Genomic DNA, 19986 nt, shown 5'->3' with positions numbered 1-19986 from the left:
TAATAAGAGGTAAACACACCACCAGCTTTTAACTGAACCAATCATTGAAGTGATGGAAAAATGCTACTGTAAATTGAACCTGCCCATTTGTTCAGACCCAAAGTTGATTTACTGTTGTACATCACTGTGTGATGCAAATAAACACAACAGAAGTACATAAGAATGGCCATACCGGGTCAGTTCAAAGGTCTCTCTTGCCCGGTATCCTATCTTCCGACAGTGGCCAGAGCCAGGTGCCCCAGAGGGAATGAACAGAACAGATAATCATCAAATGATCCATGCCCTGTCTCCCATTCCCAGCTTCTGGCAAACAGAGGGTAGGGACACCATCCCTGGGCATCCTGGCTAATAGCCATTGATGGACCTATCCTCCATGAATTTGTCTAGTTCTTTTTTTTTAACCTTGTTATAGTCTTGGCCTTCACAATATCCTCTGGCAAAGAGTTCCACAGATTGACTGTCCGCTGTGTGAAGAAATACTTCCTATTGTTTGTTTTAAACCTGCTGCCTATTAATTTCATAGAACCCCTAGTTCTTATGTTATGCGAAGGAATAAATAACACTTCTTTAATTTACTTTCTCCACACCCGACCTCCATCATATCCCCCCTTAGTCGTCTCTCTTCCAAGCTGAAAAGTCCCAGGCTTATTAATCTCTCCTCATCTGGAAGCCATTCCATAAGCCTAATAATTTTTGTTGCCCTTTTCTGAACCTTTTCCAATTCCAGTATATAATTTTTGAGATGGGGTGACCACATCTGCACGCAGTATTCAAGATGTGGATGGTACCATGGATTTATATAGAGGCAATATGGTATTTTCTGTCTTATCTATCCTTCTCTTAAGGATTCCCAACATTCTGTTCGCTTATTGACTGATGCTGCACACTGAGCGGATGTTTTCAGAGAACTATCCGCAATGACTCCAAGATCTCTTTCTTGAGTGGTAACAGCTAATTTAGACCCCATCATTTTATATGTATAGTTGGGGTTATTTTTTTTCCAATGTGCATTACTTTGCATTTATCAACATTGGGTAGCACTAGACTTCCAAGGAGTTGTGTTCCAGCATTCGGAATCCTTTATTGTTTACACTGCTAGAATCTAGCAAACCACTCTCCCTGCTGTTGACACAATCAAATAACTCTGAAATGATTGGTTATAAATACAGTCAGAGCAAGAGATACTAATAAGATGTACTCTAAATCCTCATTTGAAGATGAAATAATTTCTTGAATGGGCACCGTATGATTATGCTGCCATGTGTGGGGTCAATATGATTAACTCTGGCAGCTCTCAACTCAATCTCATACTTGGCTATCACTTGATACTAAAAAAATTAAAGCCTTCTTCAAATCAACCCTCCCCTATGACTATCCACAAGTCACTGAGCTCTTATTTATGTATATTTCCTAGCATCTCTCAATTTGAATAAAAAAAACACCCCCAGCTCTCCAGGTACCTGTCAGCATGACAGACAGATTTAAATAAGTGTACTTTCAACTCTTGAGTCCATGCTGACTAGCTTCTTCCAGTTCTCCAGCTGTTCACAAGCACAAGACCCTGGAGAATACAAACTACTGAAAAGAGCTTTACTTATTTTGTCTAAATTCTGCTTACTCCTGGAACAGTATTCTCCTGGCGAAACACCAAAACATAAGAAGTGGCAACTGATTACACGTTAGGACATCCAGGTGAGTCAAAATATTTTGCTGCCAATATCACTGGGCACAAGTACAAATACTGCATAACAAAAATACCATATTTAATTAAGTCTGAAGCAAGCAAAATAGCCCTTTTTCTTGGAGGGGGAAAAACCTCTTACCTTTTGTAGCTATTCGAACACACTGAGTTTTAGTTTCCTGTTGAGGGGGGAAAATTAAAGAAGATACAGTCAATTGCGTATTTCAATTTCTCCCACTTCACAAACAGTATTAGTACTATTGCATACGGTAGTGAAGAGCTCTAGGAATATTAGTGGAGACTGAGGAGTAAACGAATTTTGTCTCTACAGAGGTGGCAATCTCAGTAAAATTGTTAATCAATTCCTAATCTCTCTCTAGCTCAGGGATCAGCAACCTTTGGCACACAGCCCATCAGGGAAGTGCGCTGGTGGGCCGGGACATTTTTTTTTTTTTACCTGCAGCATCCGCAAGTTCGGCCCATCACAGCTCCCACTGGCCATGGTTCACCGTTCCAGGCCAATGGGGGCTGCGGGAAGTGGTGGCCAGCACATCCCTTGGCCTGCGCCACTTCCCGCAGCCCCCATTGGCCTGGAACGGTGAACCACAGTCAGTGGGAGCTGCGATTGGCCGAATCTGCAGACGCTGCAGGTAAACAAACCATCCCAGCCCACCAGCAGATTTCCCTGGTGGGCCACGTGCCAAAGGTTGCCGATCCCTGCTCTAGATTTATAGGTATTTTACCACAAAAGAACTTTGCACATATTTTATTTACACACACAAATTGTATTTATTTTTTTCCACCAGTGGTTCATGCAATGCATGAGATTACTCAAAAATCAGAGAAATGAATTGGTTATGCACACTGGGTAAGAGGCAGTTTCAATGTTAACTGAATTTCTTGGCCTTCTTGTGTAATCTCTCTCTTTAGGTGTAATATGATGTTTTAAAGCTAATATCAGAAACAAGAAAAAGTTATATAAGTTTGTGTGATGGGATGTAACTGGCCCCTTAAAGCCATTTAAGTCTGTTTTAACAAGTAATTAGACAATGATTAAATCCATTTTAATCCAACAAGATCTGTATTTTTTCACCCAAAGCAGTATTTCTTTGCTGGGATCTATGTCATTGCCTTCAGGATTCCTTTTTTCTTTCCTTGACTCCTCTCCCACCTCCCAAAGCCCCACAAATAAATAAATAAATACAAACAAACTTAAGCACACACAAAAATTATTTAACTCGAAATGCCTCAGCCAACTGCTTTGAAAATCTGTGAGGTAGAAATTAATAAAGAGAGGTCCTGAGCTAAAAATGTATATGACACATTTCAATAAAGAGGCATTTTTCAGCTCAGACAAAAGCTCCACCGGTTGATATTGGAAATGTCAATAACTAAGGAGTATCTTCCTTAGGTATTGCTAATGTATCGACATTTAAACTCTCTGCAGCAACCAGTGTGTAATGTAGGCCCCAACCCAGAAGAGCACTTTTGCACACACCTAATTTTAAGCATGTGAGTAATCCCACTGATTTAAAGTTAAGCACGTGCTGAAATATTTTGCAGGGTCACAGTGTACAATTGCATTCCATGTATGTTGTGGTAAAACTGAGAGATACCAGCAACTGGAAACAAAACTAATGAAAACTGTGAGTCCAAATTTGTCCGAAGCTTTTACATCATACCAGAGAAGACCAGTTCACAAACACACACAGCCTTTCTCAAACTGAAGATCAATTAAAAAAAAAAAGTCTCTCTCTCACTTTTTGGTTATAACCTGTCAAAATACAGAAACTGAAACATGGATCTGGGTTTTTTTTTTTTTTTTTTTTTGGCATTGTTTCTGTTTCTATTTTTAAATCACTACCTACTGTACGAAATATCAATTTCCTCAAGAACCTAGTTTAGTTGTTGGAAGCCAACAAAGCTGTTAGGTGGGTTAATGTAGGTGGTGAGGGAAATGTGTATGAATGTGTGACAGGTAGCTTTTCTTTCCCGTTGTTTGCCTCAATTAAGTCTAGCAAGAGAAAAGTCTGTCTCATCAGAAAATTCCTCCAGCTCCATAGTAGCTCCAGTGTGCAATTTCATAAGATATTGCATTTTTTCCTACCCTTATATGATGAAGGGGCAATTTTCATAATTATAGATATAGGTGAGACTTCATTCAAAAGGCTCAATGCAGATCTAGTCAATAGTCATGATTGCTTTATTATTAGCCACAGCAGAAATCCAAATAAAAGGGTATAAATGACTTCTATTTCTTTCAGAAGGACCTGGTGAAGATCATTTGCCTTTAATCTAGCTGCGTGTCCCAGCAATTTCCCTTAACCCCCTGCACACCTGATATAGGGGCTCTATACCCAGAATGTAGCAATTTCCTATAGAACTATACTTATCTAAAACATAATTCATAAATTGAATATTTAAATACCTCAAGTTACTGTGCTGAACACAGTTCCCCATACCCATATTTCAGTGTACAAAAGAAAATCATTCAATGACAACAGCATGAGGTTTGAAAAGTTATGTTGTTTTTCACCCCTGGAACCCTCTTCAGAGTTTAGCTTCCTGTCATTTTGTTCTTTTCAATATACATAGAGAATCAACAGCAGTGCTCAACAACTGTGTCAAAAATGCAAAAAGGAAGGAGGCAATGAAAGCAATCCAAAGCCATGCCCTTAACTACTGCACGGTAGTCAAGCAATCAAAGCAGAGTTGTGTATAAAGATGCTCACAAACATATCATGGGCATGGGGTTACTTCACAATCAGTGGATTTTTACTTTTTAGTTGGTTTGTTGTCAGAATCCTGAAAAGTTTTCATCATTTTATTAACCTGCTGAGCAAAGTAAGTTCTCTTTATGGTGCAGTAATCTAATCTTTTGAAGTGTGTAAGTATTGAGAGTTAGGAGAAGCATAATGGATGTTATTTACGGAGGAGGCAGAATCACACAGCTGAAATTATTTCACTCAAACTATTACTGAGATTTATTAAATTCTCAGCTAGTAACAGTTACTAAGAAGCAGGCGTAGTGTGAAATATGAATGGCTCAAAGCCATACTGTTACAGTATAGAAGCTAGTGCAAGGTTAAAACAGCACCATCACCAACACAAAGTACATCGAACTTTGAGATTCATCACCAAGGATACCTTCTGAGCTATTTCCAACAGGAAAATATGGTCAGTACTTACTTTCTCAACACTGCTCATGGCTTGGAAATAGATATTGTAGCCTTTCCGAGGAGCCAGCGGTGGGTTCCAAAAGCCCTGGTATGTTCTATTGTCACCGACAGTGAATGGGGCTGGTTCAGGAAGGTTACCAGGGGGCAATTCAGCAGCAAAGTAATATGGTGAGCTTCCGCTTAGAGCATTTTGGTATGTGACTGGGACTTGGTAGCACTCCATTGTGCCTGTTTCTCGTTTTGTTCGGTGTGGATGCAGCTCCTCAACAACAATCTGGTAAGCACTTTTTAAAGAGAGGAAAAAATGATCAGGTAATCTGTGATTCTCAAATCTCACACTGCACAAAAACATGATGCCAAATGGCACTGTGTTCAGTTTAAAAAAAGATAGTGGATGGGAAAAGAGGAACAAAAGCTTGCAAAAGTTATGCTGAAGCTCTGCAACTCAGCCATCAAATGCTACACTACTGTTATGCATTTTTTTTTAAATAAACCACTTTCAGCCCTAGCTTAGAGCAGAAAAATGGCATTCACTGATTTTATTTTACACATACAATTATTTATTTTTTCTTACGCTTTCAATACTGCTTCTTTCAACATATTTTCTAAAGACAAAAAGGAACAAAACAAAAAAATCCCTCACCAGTGAAATTTTTTGTTATTAAATAACCCATGAATGACTCTGACATTAACCATAGACATTGTAATAGATTAAGCTCTTTGTCTGATATTCTGAAGCATTTGAAGTTAGCATTTTCCTTTGAAATGATATTACAGAAAGCTCAGCTTCAAGACCCAACATAATGACTGCCTCCAGGCTGTGCTTGAAGCACCAATTTGCAGTTGTCATATCATCGGAGACTGAATGTGCTGACAGGCTTCTCCACCTCTTGACCTTGCTATGGCATCTATCTTGGCTCAGAGCTATGCAGATCTAAAATACAAGTGACATGCTGTAATACAAGCACAGATGGACAGAAATCTGTCCACTCCACCAAAATAGACTGCCTCATTTTTCTGCAGTTGTCAAGGATAAAATATTACAAATTGCTGAAGCAGATGGCATTCAGCCTATTAAAACTCCAACCCAAACCTGCCAATACCTTTCTTGAAATGGTCCAAAGCTTGGTCACTTTTCAAAATCACCTTCTCTAAAGAGAACAGGTAATTATAATTCTTCTTTCCCTGTTTGGGAACTACATAACCACCATGTTACCAACTCATTACCAGCATTTAATGTTCTGCAGAAGCAGAATGTATTTTTTAAAAGGAAGAACAGAGGTGAGTTCTTATGCTGGGGGAAAAAAAACAGCGATGGGAAGGGGGGGGGGGGGGGGAGGAGGCAGGATTTCTTGTACCCCAGAGCTTGAAAAATGCTTATCCAATTGTAGGCAAGAGCAGAAACAGTTGAATTAACTTGACAAGATTGTCAGTTTTATTTCTGCTTAAAAGCCCTTCCAAACAGGAGGAGTGAAACTGATCAGAGTTTTGGAAGTGTCACTCTGTTGCTTCACATTCTCTGCAGCTCCTTTCTTGAGAGCTGCCAACTGACTGGAATTGACAAGTATTCTGCTCTCTGAAGTGCCAGGAGAGCAGGAAACTTGTCAATTGCAATATCCTGCCAGTTTACATGAATAAAGCCAGCAGGGAGAGTGGAAGGACATCTCAATGTGCACACACATGACTGCAAGAAAACTATCTCCTGGAATATACTGTTGTGTCATTCAGCTCAGAAGTGGAGTTTTTAACATAGTTTCATATCAGTCCATCTAGAGTGAGGGTGTCAAGAGTTTTTTCACTTTCAGAGGAATATTTTCTTTTTATTAGTCAAAAATATGACCGAGGGAGTGAGGTAGAAGAGATACATATTACCCAATTGAACTTTAACAGTGTCAATTTAATTCATGGCAATACTTTTGATATTTTGGATCAAAATATACCGCAAATGTGCAGCACGTCATCTGAGTCAGGCTTGAATTTTCAGAAAATCAGTTGCAAATTCTAATAAATTAAAAATCCCCTCCTCCCCACCCCCCAAAAGTGAGTATTATAAAACTGATTTTGCAGGTCACTGTAGCTTAAAAACTACAAACTATAGAAGAAAGATCAGAAACATGTACATAGAGTCTGTTGGGATGCTTGGGGTTACGTAATTATTTTTTATAGTTAAAAAAAACTAGCATTATTTCTCTAAAGTGAGTTTTGTGCCATAATTAGCAGACAAAGAAAAAAATTGGTTATTTCCATTTTCCAACTCCAGATTTTTTTATCCCTCTTGTCAATAATTTTAAAAGGCTTGTGCATACAGTCTTTTGAAATGTTGCCCGAATGCAAAACTGAAAGCTCAAAAGGCATATGGAGATTTAAATAGTCTAGTCAGGATCATTAAGACGCCATCCTTACATCACACCCTTTTACCAAAACTATCCCATCCTAGAACACACATCACTACACCAAACATCCACAAATAATATTGTTAAGGGAGAGAAGTTTGGTAAAGGGGTGTATGGAGAAGATCCGTAAGATTGGAGTGTCTGGTCTGGGGTATAAAGAGGTTGTAATAATAGCATAGTGTGAGCCAGTGGGTGGAAGAGTACAGGGTATGTATGGTTAGAGACTTAACTTTTCATGTTCTTGCTTTTGAGTGTTTGAGTCAAGCATGTTGTTTGAGCAGCAGGCCTAACCGCTTCACAACTAAGTTTTTTGGCATATTCATTAATATATAGGTGAGGCCCCATACCCTAAGAGGGCACTTACATGGGCCAGTGTCTGGAGTTCAAGAAATCTGTAGGATGCAAGTCATATTCTCTTCATCTTGCTGGCAGCCAGCACACAAAGGGAGAAGAAAATGAGAGAAAGAGATAAATAGGAAGAAGAAATGGAGTTTGGAAGTAATGAGGGACAATATTCTCCCTCTCTCTGTGCTGGTTAAACAGGATTTGAGCTATTCTAAAAAGAGAGATGGTGCTGAGTAGATTGTTGGTGCCCAAAAGCTCTGAGATTGTCAGCAATGAGAGCTGGGCAGATAAGCGGAGAGAGAGACCTGAGAGAAGGGGGCAAGGTAGCTCTTCTGCTGAGCTTTGGCATATAGAGACCCTTTTTCTCATCTCTAACTGACCTAATTAACCAAAATGCCACAGTCCGTACAAGTAAGTAAGGAGCAAGTTAAGGGGCTCAATGCCTGCCACTCTGCCAGTGAACCTCAACCCTCCCCCCACAAAAAATTAACCCTCAGCTAGGTGTGGATAAATAGTGTCCACACTTGGGGCCATATCTCAACGCAGATTTAACATGTGCTACCTAACCCATTTTAAAGGTCTAATGTAGACAAGGCACATGATTCCTTTAATATGTGCTAAACAGGTCAAGTTACAACCTTGGCCCTTACTAGGTTCCACTAGAAGTCTGGCTCATTACTAACCTAAGTTGTAATTGCTGCCTTATTATTTCCCTCTGTGGCCCATATTGTTGGACTCATGGTGTAATGAAAGCAGCCAGAGGGTTACAAACACATTTCCAATTACAAAAACATCCCTGAAAAATATCTAACGCGTGTCTGAAATAGATTATTAGTAATACATTTGGCATAAAATTTGAAGGTGTGATGTAATATCACGGTTTTATTGGCTGTGTTTAGGATGCCCTGCAGAAAGGGACTACAAAACACTTAATATGGACCACTGAAAGGTAACCACTTTTAACTGCTACTGACTGGATCTGAGCCACTAGTTTGGTGATGAAAAATGACACGTCTTGTAACGAATTCTGAATCATGCAGTCCCCTCCTCTTTTGCATTTCTTGTCTACAGTTGGTTTAAAACTTCTGGAGGCCATAAAGAAAACTAGAGATTATGAGATAACAATTGACCAGCAAGACATGATTATAGTCATCATTACAGCTGTGACTACCACAGCATGTAGTGTTTTAAGAAGTGATTGACAGCTACCTGTAGATTTGAGTTGGATTAAGGAACATCTGTTTCCTGAGGGCGATGGCAGAGACAGAAGTACAGTAAAACCTAATCTTAGTGAAGTTTTGTCTGTGTTTTTAGAGGCAAACAACTACAGAATCAGTGGAGGTATACTATAAACAATGGGCCTCTATTGGTTGGAAGTAATGAGGACATTAAAGAGGTGATTAAATATAATTATCTCTGAACCATCCATGGATGCCTGGTTTGTAAGAAAAATGAACAGCAGACTCCTCAATAAGCTAGTCAGCACTTTCCTCTTTGAGGCGGGGAACCTAGAGTTTAGCTCTTACCCTGCACAGTCAGAGCACGTAAGTAGGGTGCAGCAGGGCCAGTGTTAAACATCTTTTAATATCTACCTAGTAATGCTCATTATGACAGTGAAATATGCTTATGGTGGAAACAGAACATCATTGTCAATGTAAGCAGAGTGAAGCGTCACTAAAACTGATAGTAAAGTTCACTGAAATCATAGAAGATTAGGGTTGGAAGAGACCTCAGGAGGTCATCTAGTCCAACTCTGCTCAAAGCAGGACCAACCCCAACTAAATCATCCCAGCCAGGGCTTTGTCAAGTCAGGACTTAAAAACCACTAAGTATAGAGATTCCACCACCTCCCTAGGTAACCCATTCCAGTGCTTCACCATCCTTCTAGTGAAATAATTTTTCCTAATATCCAACCTAAACCTCCCTCACTGCAATTTGAGGCCATTGCTCCTTGTTCTGTCATCTGCCACCACTGAAAACAGCCTAGATCCATCTTCTTTGGAACCCCCTTTCAGGTAATTGAAGGCTGCTATCAATTCCCCCCTCAGTCAAAGAGTCATAGACTTTAAGGTCAGAAGGGATCATTACGATCATCTAGTCTGACCTCCTGCACAACGCAGGCCACAGAATCTCACCCACCCACTCCTATGTCTGAGCTACTGAAGTTCTCAAATCATGGTTTAAAGACTTCATGGTGCAGAGAATCCTCCAGCAAGTGACCCGTGTCCCATGCTGCAGAGGAAGGCAAAAAACCCACAGGGCCTCTGCCAATCTCCCCTGGAGGAAAATTCCTTCCTGACCCCAAATATGGTGATCAGCAAAACCCTGAGCATGTGGGAAAGACTCACCAGCCAGACACCCAGAGAATTCTCTGTAATAACTCAGATCCCACCCCATCTAACATCCCATCGGGCATATTTACTGCTAACAGTCAAAGATCAATTAATTGTCAAAATTAGGCTATCCCATCATACCATCCCTTCCATAAACTTATCAAGCTTAATCTTTCATCCTATTTACTTCAGACCATTTCTCCAGTTTGTCAGGATCATTTTGAATTTTAATCCTATCCTCCAAAGCACTTTCAACCCCTCACAGCTTGGTACTGTCCGCAAACTTTATAAGTGTACTCTCTCTGCCATTATCTAAATCATTGATGAAGATATTGAACAGAACTGGACCCAGAACCGATCCCTGTGGGACCCCACTCGTTATGACCTTCCAGCATGACTGTGAACCACTGATAACTACTATCTGGGAACGATTTTCCAACCAGTTATGCACCCACCTTATAGTAGCTCCATCTAGGTTGCATTTCCTTAGTTTGTTTATGAGAAAGTCATGCAAGACAGTATTAAAAGCCTTACTAAAGTCAAGATATACCACATCTACCACTTCTCCCCTATCTACAAGGCTTGTTACCCTGTCAAAGAAAGCTATCAAGTTGGTTTGACATGATTTGTTCTTGACAAATCTATGCTGACTGTTATTTATAACTTTATTATCTTCTAGGTTTGCAAACTGATCGCTTAATTATTTGCTCCATTATCTTTCCGGGTACAGAAGTTAAGCTGACTGGTCTGTAATTCCCCGGTTGTCCTTATTTCCCTTTATATAGATGGGCACTATATTTGCCCTTTTCCAGTCTTCTGGAATGTCTCCCACCTTCCATGACTTTTCAAAGATAATGGGCTCAGATATCTCCTCAGTCAGCTCCTTGAGTATTCTAGGATGCATTTCATCAGGCCCTGATGATTTGAAGACATCTAACTTGTCTAAGTAATTTTTGACTTGTTCTTTCCCTATTTTAGATTCTGATCCTACCTCATTTTCACTGGCATTCACTATGGTAGACGTCCAATCACCACCACCTTCTTGGTGAAAACCGAAACAAAGAAGTAATTAAGCACCTCTGCCATTTCCACATTTTCTGTTATTGTCTCCCCCCCCCCCCATTGAGTAATGGGCCTACTCTGTCCTTGGTCTCCCTCTTATGTCTTATGCATTTGTAGAATGTTTTCTTGTTTCTTTTTATGTCCCTAACTAGTTTGATCTCGTTTTGTGCCTTGCCTTGGCCTTTCTGATTTTGTCTCTACATACTTGTGTTATTTGTTTATATTCATCCTTTGTAATGTGATGGAGTTTCCACTTTTTGTGGGACTCCTTTTTGAGTTTTAGATCATTATTTTCCCAAGAGATGTCTGGGTCGTTGAAGTACCCCATCACCACCAAGTCCTGTGCTTTGGATGATTTTGTTAGTTGTTTAAAAAAGCTTCATCCACCTCTTCTTCCTGGTTTGGTGGTCTGTAGGAGACCCCTACCATGACATCACCCTTATTTTTTACCCCTTTTATCCTTACACAAAGATTTTCAACAAGTCTGTCTCTTATTTCTATCTCAACCTCAGTCCAAGTGTATACATTTTTAATATATAAGGCAACACCTCCTCCCTTTTTTCAGCGTATTACATTTATCTTCTGTATTAAGATGTTGGTGATATATAACTGATTGCAATATGAATAATTTCAGGGATGGTATTTTTCCTTTTTAATGTCAATCATCTTCATAAAGGATTCAATGTTCTGTTCCTTATCTCATTTTTAATCAAATGTTCAGCTGCATATGTTGTTTAAGTTTAATGCTTTCATATATATTATAGATCAACATATGCAAGTTATATGCAAGGGACTGTTTGTTATTCTGTAGTTCATCATAGCAAAGGCTTTCCTGACCAGGGTGTATAAAATACTATACTACATCATAGTACCAGTAAGGGTGGACTCAGTGGCAAGTCTCTGGAAACCACTTTATCATAGGCTGTATTCTAGAATGCTGTTATGTTCCACACTGAGTGTTGTGTTTTGCAGTATGTATTCAAAATAAACAGGAAATGGTGGCAAATGAAGAATAATAATAAAGAAAACAGGAAGTCAAGAAGGTCTGAATTTAACCATAGCTATTCCTCTGACTCCCTCTGTTGCCCCGGGTAAGGAACAAACCCTTCAGTTTCCCCAACGGCAAAATGAGATGATGACACACACTTATTTTTCTTTCCCCTTCACCTGAGTCTTGCAAGAATTAATGTATGTACAGTCATATGAACATGTCAAGCATTCAATCTCATGGTCACTATGACATTCAGTGGCTTGTCCCAAGTGCTTCCAGTTAAACACATGTAGCTGGCCACTCTTTGATCTTGTTGTAGTGCTGGGTATGGAAGTACAGATAGTAACTTTGTAATGGACAGACCTTTGCATCAGCTATTTTGAGGAAAGGACACACCTTTCCTGCTATGGCAAAGGATCTATTTTATTGGCCTTCCCTTAGAAGCTACATTTCAAAAACTCTTGGGGGGGGGGGGGAATAGACCATAGTACAATACCTTACAGGCCAATAATTAACTTCAACTATCAATATTCTAAACATGTCATCTGCATCATCTTCATGGGTCACCATGGTATAAAGATGGTATGTGACCTGATGAAGCTGTGAGGAAAAAAATCCTGAAATACTAGTGGTGGATGTCACAGTCTGACCAACGGCGAGTTTGTGAATTTGATTGACCTTTTTATTTGTTTCTGGACTTCCCTGCTACACTATACACTTTTTTCTTTAAAAATACCACAGCTGCATAATTTCAGTATATAAATAAAGAGTGGTAAACTTAGAAGTTTTCTTTTGTTGGGAGTCAACTGGGCTGCCAAATAGAGTCCCATTGTTTATCATATAATCTCACTGTTCACCTCTTTGTTGCTTCTTCAGTCAGAATGGGTGATCCACTGGAGTTCACAGTTCTAGGAACCTCTTAAATTAGTTCATGGGTTTGCAAATCTATTAGAAAATCATTTCCCCTGTAATATGAATAATTTTTTCAAATGTAATTCTTTATGATATATATATATATATATATACACACACACACACACACACACACACTTCCTTTCCCCAACATCCCCACTTTCACACTTCTTATTTCACTGTCTCCGTTTTTCACTGTCTGTTCAGTGCTCCATTTTTCACTTTAAATTTTCATTGGTTCCTCCTGACCTGCTGCAGGGATGAGGTTGATGCTCTAAGCACTCCTGCCAGCCAGTCATCTAAATATGGGAAGATGGTGAACAGTCTGTCTGAACTGTGCTGCTATTACTAGAACACTTTTGTGAAGACTAGAGGTGCAGTTGCCAGACCGAATGGAAAAACCCTATATTGATAGTGGTCGGGACCCACCATAAACCTGAGGAATTTTCTGTGAGTAGAGGGAATTGTTACATGAAAGTACACCTCTTTCATGTAGAGAGCTGTGAACCATGTGTCCTTTTCCAGAGATGGTATTAATGATGCCAGCATAACCATATGGAATTTTAGCTTTTGAATAAAAATGTTGAGTTGTTGCAGGTCAAGAATGGGTCTCCACTCTCCTTTCTTTTTGGAAACTAGGAAATATTTCAAGTATAACCCTTTTCCTTGGCGGTGATGAGGCTCCTGCTCTCCTAGAAAAGGATCTCCTCAGAAGACTGATCCATGAAGAGGTATGGGGAAGGAAGTAGGGAGAAAAACTTGACGGTATAGCAAAAAGGTATGATGTCCACCACCCACTTGTCCATTGTTATTGCTCTCCAGTTGTGGGAAAAGAATGCTAGATGGTCACCAGAGGATACGTGAGGCTACGGTGGAAATGGCATCAATTATGGTTTGCCACTTCTGAGCATCTTGTCAAAAGTATCTATTGGTGATGCTGGATTGATGTGGTTGACATGGAAAGTCCAGGGTATTGTGACTTTTGCACCCTCTGTCATTTATAAGGTGGTTCTATAGGATTGCTGATGCTAAAATACCTGAGGAATAGGCCTTGGTTTGTAGGGATGTTTATTATATTTTCTCTTCAGGGCTCGTGTGTGTATATATAGACCTTTGCTGCTATGAGACTTTTTATTGAGGCCCTGGGACTTAGGATATTCGAAGTCTTTGGGAGCTGTGGGTGAAGACTTGCCAGACTTGAACAGGATGGCAGAGGGATCAGTCCTCTTCCGAATGGACTTAGAGGAAGAATCTGCTCTTGTGCTTCTGAGCGCATTCCCTGCTTTCTTGAGGAAACTGTGATGGAGGGCCTGTTGGTGTAATCTCCCTTGCTCCTACGTCAGGCCTCATGTTAGGGAGGCGCGTTCCTTGATGACTCTGTACAATGTAACAGGGGTCTCCCCCAGCCTGGGTCTGACTGGAGCCTCAGCCTTTTCCATGAGGTGCTTTTTAAGCTGGAATTACAACACATGCTGGATACAGCTAGGGAACAGATGATAAATACTGCACCTGGTAAACATATATACTTCCCCGAGTCAGCACAGGCAGTGCCAGGGGTCATCACTGACCAATAATTAGCAGGGACAGGCGGGAGTTCCTTGAGGTGGGGAATCTAACTAGCCGTCACTAGCTATACTTTGCCAACCCTTGTACTCTCAATGCAGAGCAAGAAGAGAGCAGGGGAGCAGGTGCAGAACAATGGACGTTGCTTGCAAGAATTCTCCAGCATCAGGCTCATGGGAGCGCATGCATACCCACAGCAGACTACACTTAGGGACCACCACTTGAACACCATTTTGCTATCCAGAAGTTTCAATGGTTTATAGGAGGGCAGTCAATAGGTGGACTGTGGGCCAAATCCAGACTGCCAAATGTTTTTGAATGGATCCCAAATCTTTTTATTTACTTATTATCATCATCATCATTATTGTTATTTTTAAAATTATTTTCTCTGGAGTCTGGACCTTGACCAAGAAATTTGGATCTTGACAAAAAGTTATTGACTATCCCTGGTTTATGGTTTTATTTAGGGATATAATATCCTAAAAAGGAAATGAATCTGAGTAGTTATCTCCTGTGCCAATAATCAGATTAACACCACCAACAGCAAGGCTCTAGAATTACAAACTCTCCATCTCTGTGATAAGTAGTGAAATCTGGTTAGTCCATATTTGGTTTATCTGTACAACTATGCATCTGAAAGACTGAAATGGTGACCAATCCTACAGATGTGAACATCTAAACACAAATATATTCTAAGCTACTCATCCTACAGTACCAAGCTACTCTTAAGACTGCTTTACTCTGAATAAAACTGTTGTTTACAAACAGCTCATTTTCTGTACCTTAATGTAGACAAAGTACTGTCCTATTCAAGCAAAAATATTGGTTAAAAAAAGTCTTTGTCGAATAGAAACCAAACATGGATTTCCCAATATCAATGAGAAATTAAAACAGGATGTAGATTAATCTTTGCAAACAGAATTAAATTATCTTTCAACTGGAAGGACATAGGAAAAGGTCTCTCAAAGTTAATATAACATGAAATATTTTAATATGATTAAGGGACACCCCACATAAAATTTAATAGCTATAAGTTGATTTCTAATAAGCACTTCTGGAAGGGGGGGGGGGGAAAAAAAAAGGTCAAATAGTTTGTATTCACCACTATTATTCTCCTATTTCCTCCAAGATTCCAATTTTCCAATCATAGCTATGAAATGCATTATATTATAGCTGATTTAAAATACTGGAGAGGTAGTGCTATCTTCAAATTTGCTTTCTGACAAATACTTTCAAACCTCGTATTCCACAGATACCAAGAGAGGAAGTGAAATGAAATGGTTCTGAACTGGGGGGGTAGGCTAATTGAAACAGAACAGATAGGCTGATGATTCAGGTAATGAGTATCTAAAACCCCCTGAAGAATTTACTCTTATTAACTATAGGTCGATTTGTAGTCTGTCTAACCAAGAAAAACAAACCTCCTGACATAAATGTCAAATGAATATCACTTAGGAATGAATTGCTTTATTAGCTGCTAGGCAACATGCAATCTACTACAGAAACTCTTTGTTTGGTTTTTAAATAAATACCTGATAGGAGCACCTTTGGCTTGAGCTGGTCTCAACAGTACAGTTATGGTAGTGGCAGTTTCATTGAGAGATGCATCAACTCCTTCATAGTCCGGTAAAGTAGGAGCTGATTAATGTTAAGGAAAAAAAGAAGCACCAAGAATCAAATTAGCTAAAGCATTGTGAATTTTCATTAGATTCTGTAATTGCACAAAAATTGCACAAAGTCACATTTTCATAGGCTGCTAGAGTTTTTTTTTGATGATTTTGAAGCCAGGCACCCACTGTTGCATATCTGGAACCCCACCAGCGGTAAAAAAAACCCCGTAAATATCCCCATATCTAATAGGTTAGATAAGTTCATAGAGGACAAGGGGTGGAAATGATGGGAGAAGGTGACTACATATGTATTCTTCCTCCATTTGCACTTTTTGTTGTTGTTTACAGGCTTTTGCGAAAAAGGAAAAAAAGTCTGTAAATCTCTCTTTAGCCTCCTCTTTCCACCTTTTTAATCACCTGTCTTCAGACCCCCGCCCCCAGCAGCCACTATAATCTCTCTCTCTGGCCCCCACTACTTTATTATCCTTTCAAGTTTCATGTTTATTTTCACGGAAGAATAGACGTACACTACTAGATTGGGGAGAGTGATAAAATACAGCTTCCAAATCAGCCTAGTGAAGCTAAAAGCTGCTCTGCCACTTCTGTAGCACTGCTGAGGATCACACACTGGGCAAGGAGGGGAGGCAGTAGTTTCCCTTTGAAGTATCACCTGCGAGTATTCTTTGAGGAGGCATTTTAAAGGGAAATGTCTGCCTCCCTTTTCCAGCCAGGCACTCAGCAACACTAGAAAAGTGGCTGGAGTGACTTAACTTCATTGCATTGAATTGGATTAAGACTCTCAATTCAAACTTTTAAGTGAAAATAAAACTTACAGGCAGACCATTTGGGAGGTTGGTGGGGGTGAGAAGAAAGAAAACCGAGGGCTAAATGAGGAAATAGAATGCAAGGGAAGGAGGACAGAAAAGGATGGATGAGTTGTATGAGAAATGAGGACAGCAGACAAATTACTCCACTTTAAAAAGAAATAAAAATGTATTCTTTATTTAATTCTTAGAACTTTTACCGCATTAGCAGAAGTTGGAGTATAAGGGGAGGGATAGCTCAGTGGTTTGAGCATTGGCCTGCTAAACCCAGGGTTGTGAGTTCAATCCTTGAGGGTGCCACTTAGGAATCTGGGGCAAAATCAGTACTTGGTCCTGCTAGTGAAGGCAGGGGGCTGGACTCAATGACCTTTCAAGGTCCCTTCCAGTTCTAGGAGATGGGATATCTCCATTAATTTAAAAAAAAAATTGTAAAGGAAGTTCATTCCTAAAAGAATTATACTTCACTAGAAAATAAAAAGATAATGGCTGGTTGTGGGGCCCATTAAAAGTGCTCAAAATTGAAATGACGCTACATGTAAACATTGTCAGTGGTGGAAAATCCATCACCATCCTGCGTAAATTGTTCCATTGATTAATTACTCTCACCATTAGAAATTCACACCTTATTTCCAGTCTGAATTTGTCTAGCTTTAACTTCCAACCATTGGATCATGTCATACCTTTTTTTGCCAGATTCAAGAGCCCATTGCTAAATATTTGTTCCCCATGTAGATATTTATAAGACTATAATAAAGTCACCGCTTAACATTCTCTTTGTTAAACTAAATAGATTGAATTTATTGAGTTTATCATTGTAAGCCTTATTTCCTAATCCTTTAATCAGTCTCCTGGCTCTTCTCTGAATCCTCTGCAATTTATCAACATCCTTCTTGAATTGTGGGCACCAGAACTAGACAAAATATTCCAGCAGAGGTCGCACCAGTGCCAAATACAGAGGTCAAATAACCTCTTTACTCCTACTTGATGTTCCCATTTATTCATCCCAGGATCACATCGGCTCTTTCAGCCACAGCATCACACTGGGAGCTCATGTTCAGTTGATTATCCACCACAACTCCCAAATCTTTTTCAGAGTCACTGCTTCCCTGGGTAGATTCCCTCAGCCTTTAAGTATGACCTACATTCTTTGTTCCCATATGTATACATTTACATTTAGCCATATTAAAATCATATTTGTTTGAGCACAGTTTACCAAGCCATCTGGATTGCTCTGGATGAGTGATCTGTCCTTTTCATTATTTACCAATCCCCCAATTTTTGTGTCATCTGCAAACTTTATTAGGGGTGATTTTTTTGTTTGTTTTCTTCCAGGTCATTGATAAAAACAGCCACGAACTGATCCCTGTGGGTCCCCCACTAGGAACAAACCTGCTTGATTACAATTCCCTGTTTAGAATTACATTTTGAGATCCCTCAGCCAGTTTTTAATGTGTGCAATGTTAATTTTATATTGTTCTAGTTTAATTAAAATGTCGTGTGGTACCAAGTCACATGCCTCACACAAGTCCAAGTATATTGAGTCAATTCTATTACGTTTATCAACGACACTTGTAATCTCAGGAAAAAAAGATATAACAAGCTAGTTTGATAGGATCTGTTCTCCAGAAACCTATGTTTGTTTGCATTAGTTACATTACCCTCCTTTATTTCATTATAAATTGAGTCCTATATCAGCCACTGATTTGGCTCATAATTGTTTTCAGCTTTGTGAAATGGCCGTATTAAAGTACCAAGTATATATATTACTGGTCTAGACTGTATTCTGTTTACACTTTATAAATGTGATCAAATCATGATGACATTTACTTAGGCTACCATTAACTTTTAGTTCTATGATAAGTTTCTCTTTACCTACTCGGACAAAGTCTAATATAGAATTCCCCCACATTGGCTGCAACACTTTTTGCGTTACAAAATTGTCATCTATAATATTTAGAAATCCAAGGATATTTTAGTACTGGCAGCATGAGACCTCCAGCATATGTCACTCCAATTGAAGTCCCCCATGATCACACAATTTTTTCTCCCTACAGATTATAGATAGATGCGTAAGGAGGTCTGTAGCGGACATTGACTAGTGCCCCCATCTTCTGCTTTATCTGTTAAGACATTGATCCATAAGCATTCAAGATCATTTTCTTCTGACTTATCAGTGACTCTGAAACAGACAATGGCATTTTTGGCAGAGCGCCACTCTCCTTCCCCTTTTGCCCACTCAATTCTTCCTAAATAGGTTATAGCCATTGATTTTAACATTCCACTTGTGGAAATCAACCAACCAGGTTTCAATAATACCAACTAGACTGAATTTATGCTCATAAATGAGCCATTCCAATTCTTCTTGTTTGTTAGCCAGGCTCCTAGCACTAGTGTATAGGCAATTTAAGAATTTCTTCTCTTTATGTCTTTTGGTTTCTTGATTAATTTTGTTCTCAACATCATGAACACTGCTGAAAATCAACTCTCTCTCTTTTTACCTTCCCCTTTTGCTATTAGTTTAAACCCATCCTGACTATTCTAGCCTCTAAACTGTAACGGGGTACATAATTAAGAAGCTCTGCTTTTAACTGCCTCTATCCACTCTCGTTTGTGTGTGTTTGGAAACAGGGTGATGAGGGCAGTGCATGAGGAGGGCTTCATGCATAGATTTAAAGTAACATTTGGAAAAATTTGACCCCCCCGCTTTAGAAACATTTCAAGACATCAGTATAGCAGAATGAGGCTGTGATGATGTGTTCACCCCACGTTTGCCCTGAAAGGGTTAATTAAGAAGTGGGCTAATTAACCCAACAGGCCACAACTAAGAGGAATTAGGTGACTAAGTAATTCCTGGACTGAGTGAGGGCGCCCAGCTGGGGAGGAACAAGCTAGGCTGGGACTATAGAGACAAGAAATGGGAAAAAGAAGGGGGCTGCCAGGAAAGTCTGCAGTCACTCCCTGGGAGAATGGAGGTATGTTTGGTCTGGCAAACCCAGAGAGCAGGGAAGCCAGGAATGTAGGACAAGGCTCTGGGGAAGACAGTAAGGTCTAGAAGGAAACTGGCCTTGACAGCTGGCTACAGGATCCCTGAGC

General features: G+C 39.7%; 1 protein-coding gene across 7 annotated transcripts in view; it reads right to left on the bottom strand.

Annotated features, from left to right (window-relative positions):
• The window catches only part of PTPRK (protein tyrosine phosphatase receptor type K), a 581323-nt gene that overhangs the window by 75564 nt on the left and 485773 nt on the right, over positions 1-19986 (bottom strand). For all 7 annotated transcript variants that reach the window (XM_054021706.1, XM_054021708.1, XM_054021709.1 and 4 more), the window contains exons 11-13: positions 15992-16097; positions 4871-5144; positions 1824-1860 (exon numbers count right to left, since the gene is read on the bottom strand). In XM_054021706.1, the coding sequence (XP_053877681.1) occupies positions 1824-1860; positions 4871-5144; positions 15992-16097 (417 nt within the window). The remainder of the gene's footprint in view (positions 1-1823; positions 1861-4870; positions 5145-15991; positions 16098-19986) is intronic.

Source organism: Malaclemys terrapin, chromosome 3 (genome assembly GCF_027887155.1).
Source record: "Malaclemys terrapin pileata isolate rMalTer1 chromosome 3, rMalTer1.hap1, whole genome shotgun sequence".
Taxonomy (NCBI): domain Eukaryota; kingdom Metazoa; phylum Chordata; order Testudines; family Emydidae; genus Malaclemys; species Malaclemys terrapin.
This window is presented reverse-complemented; position numbering and strand designations above follow the sequence as displayed.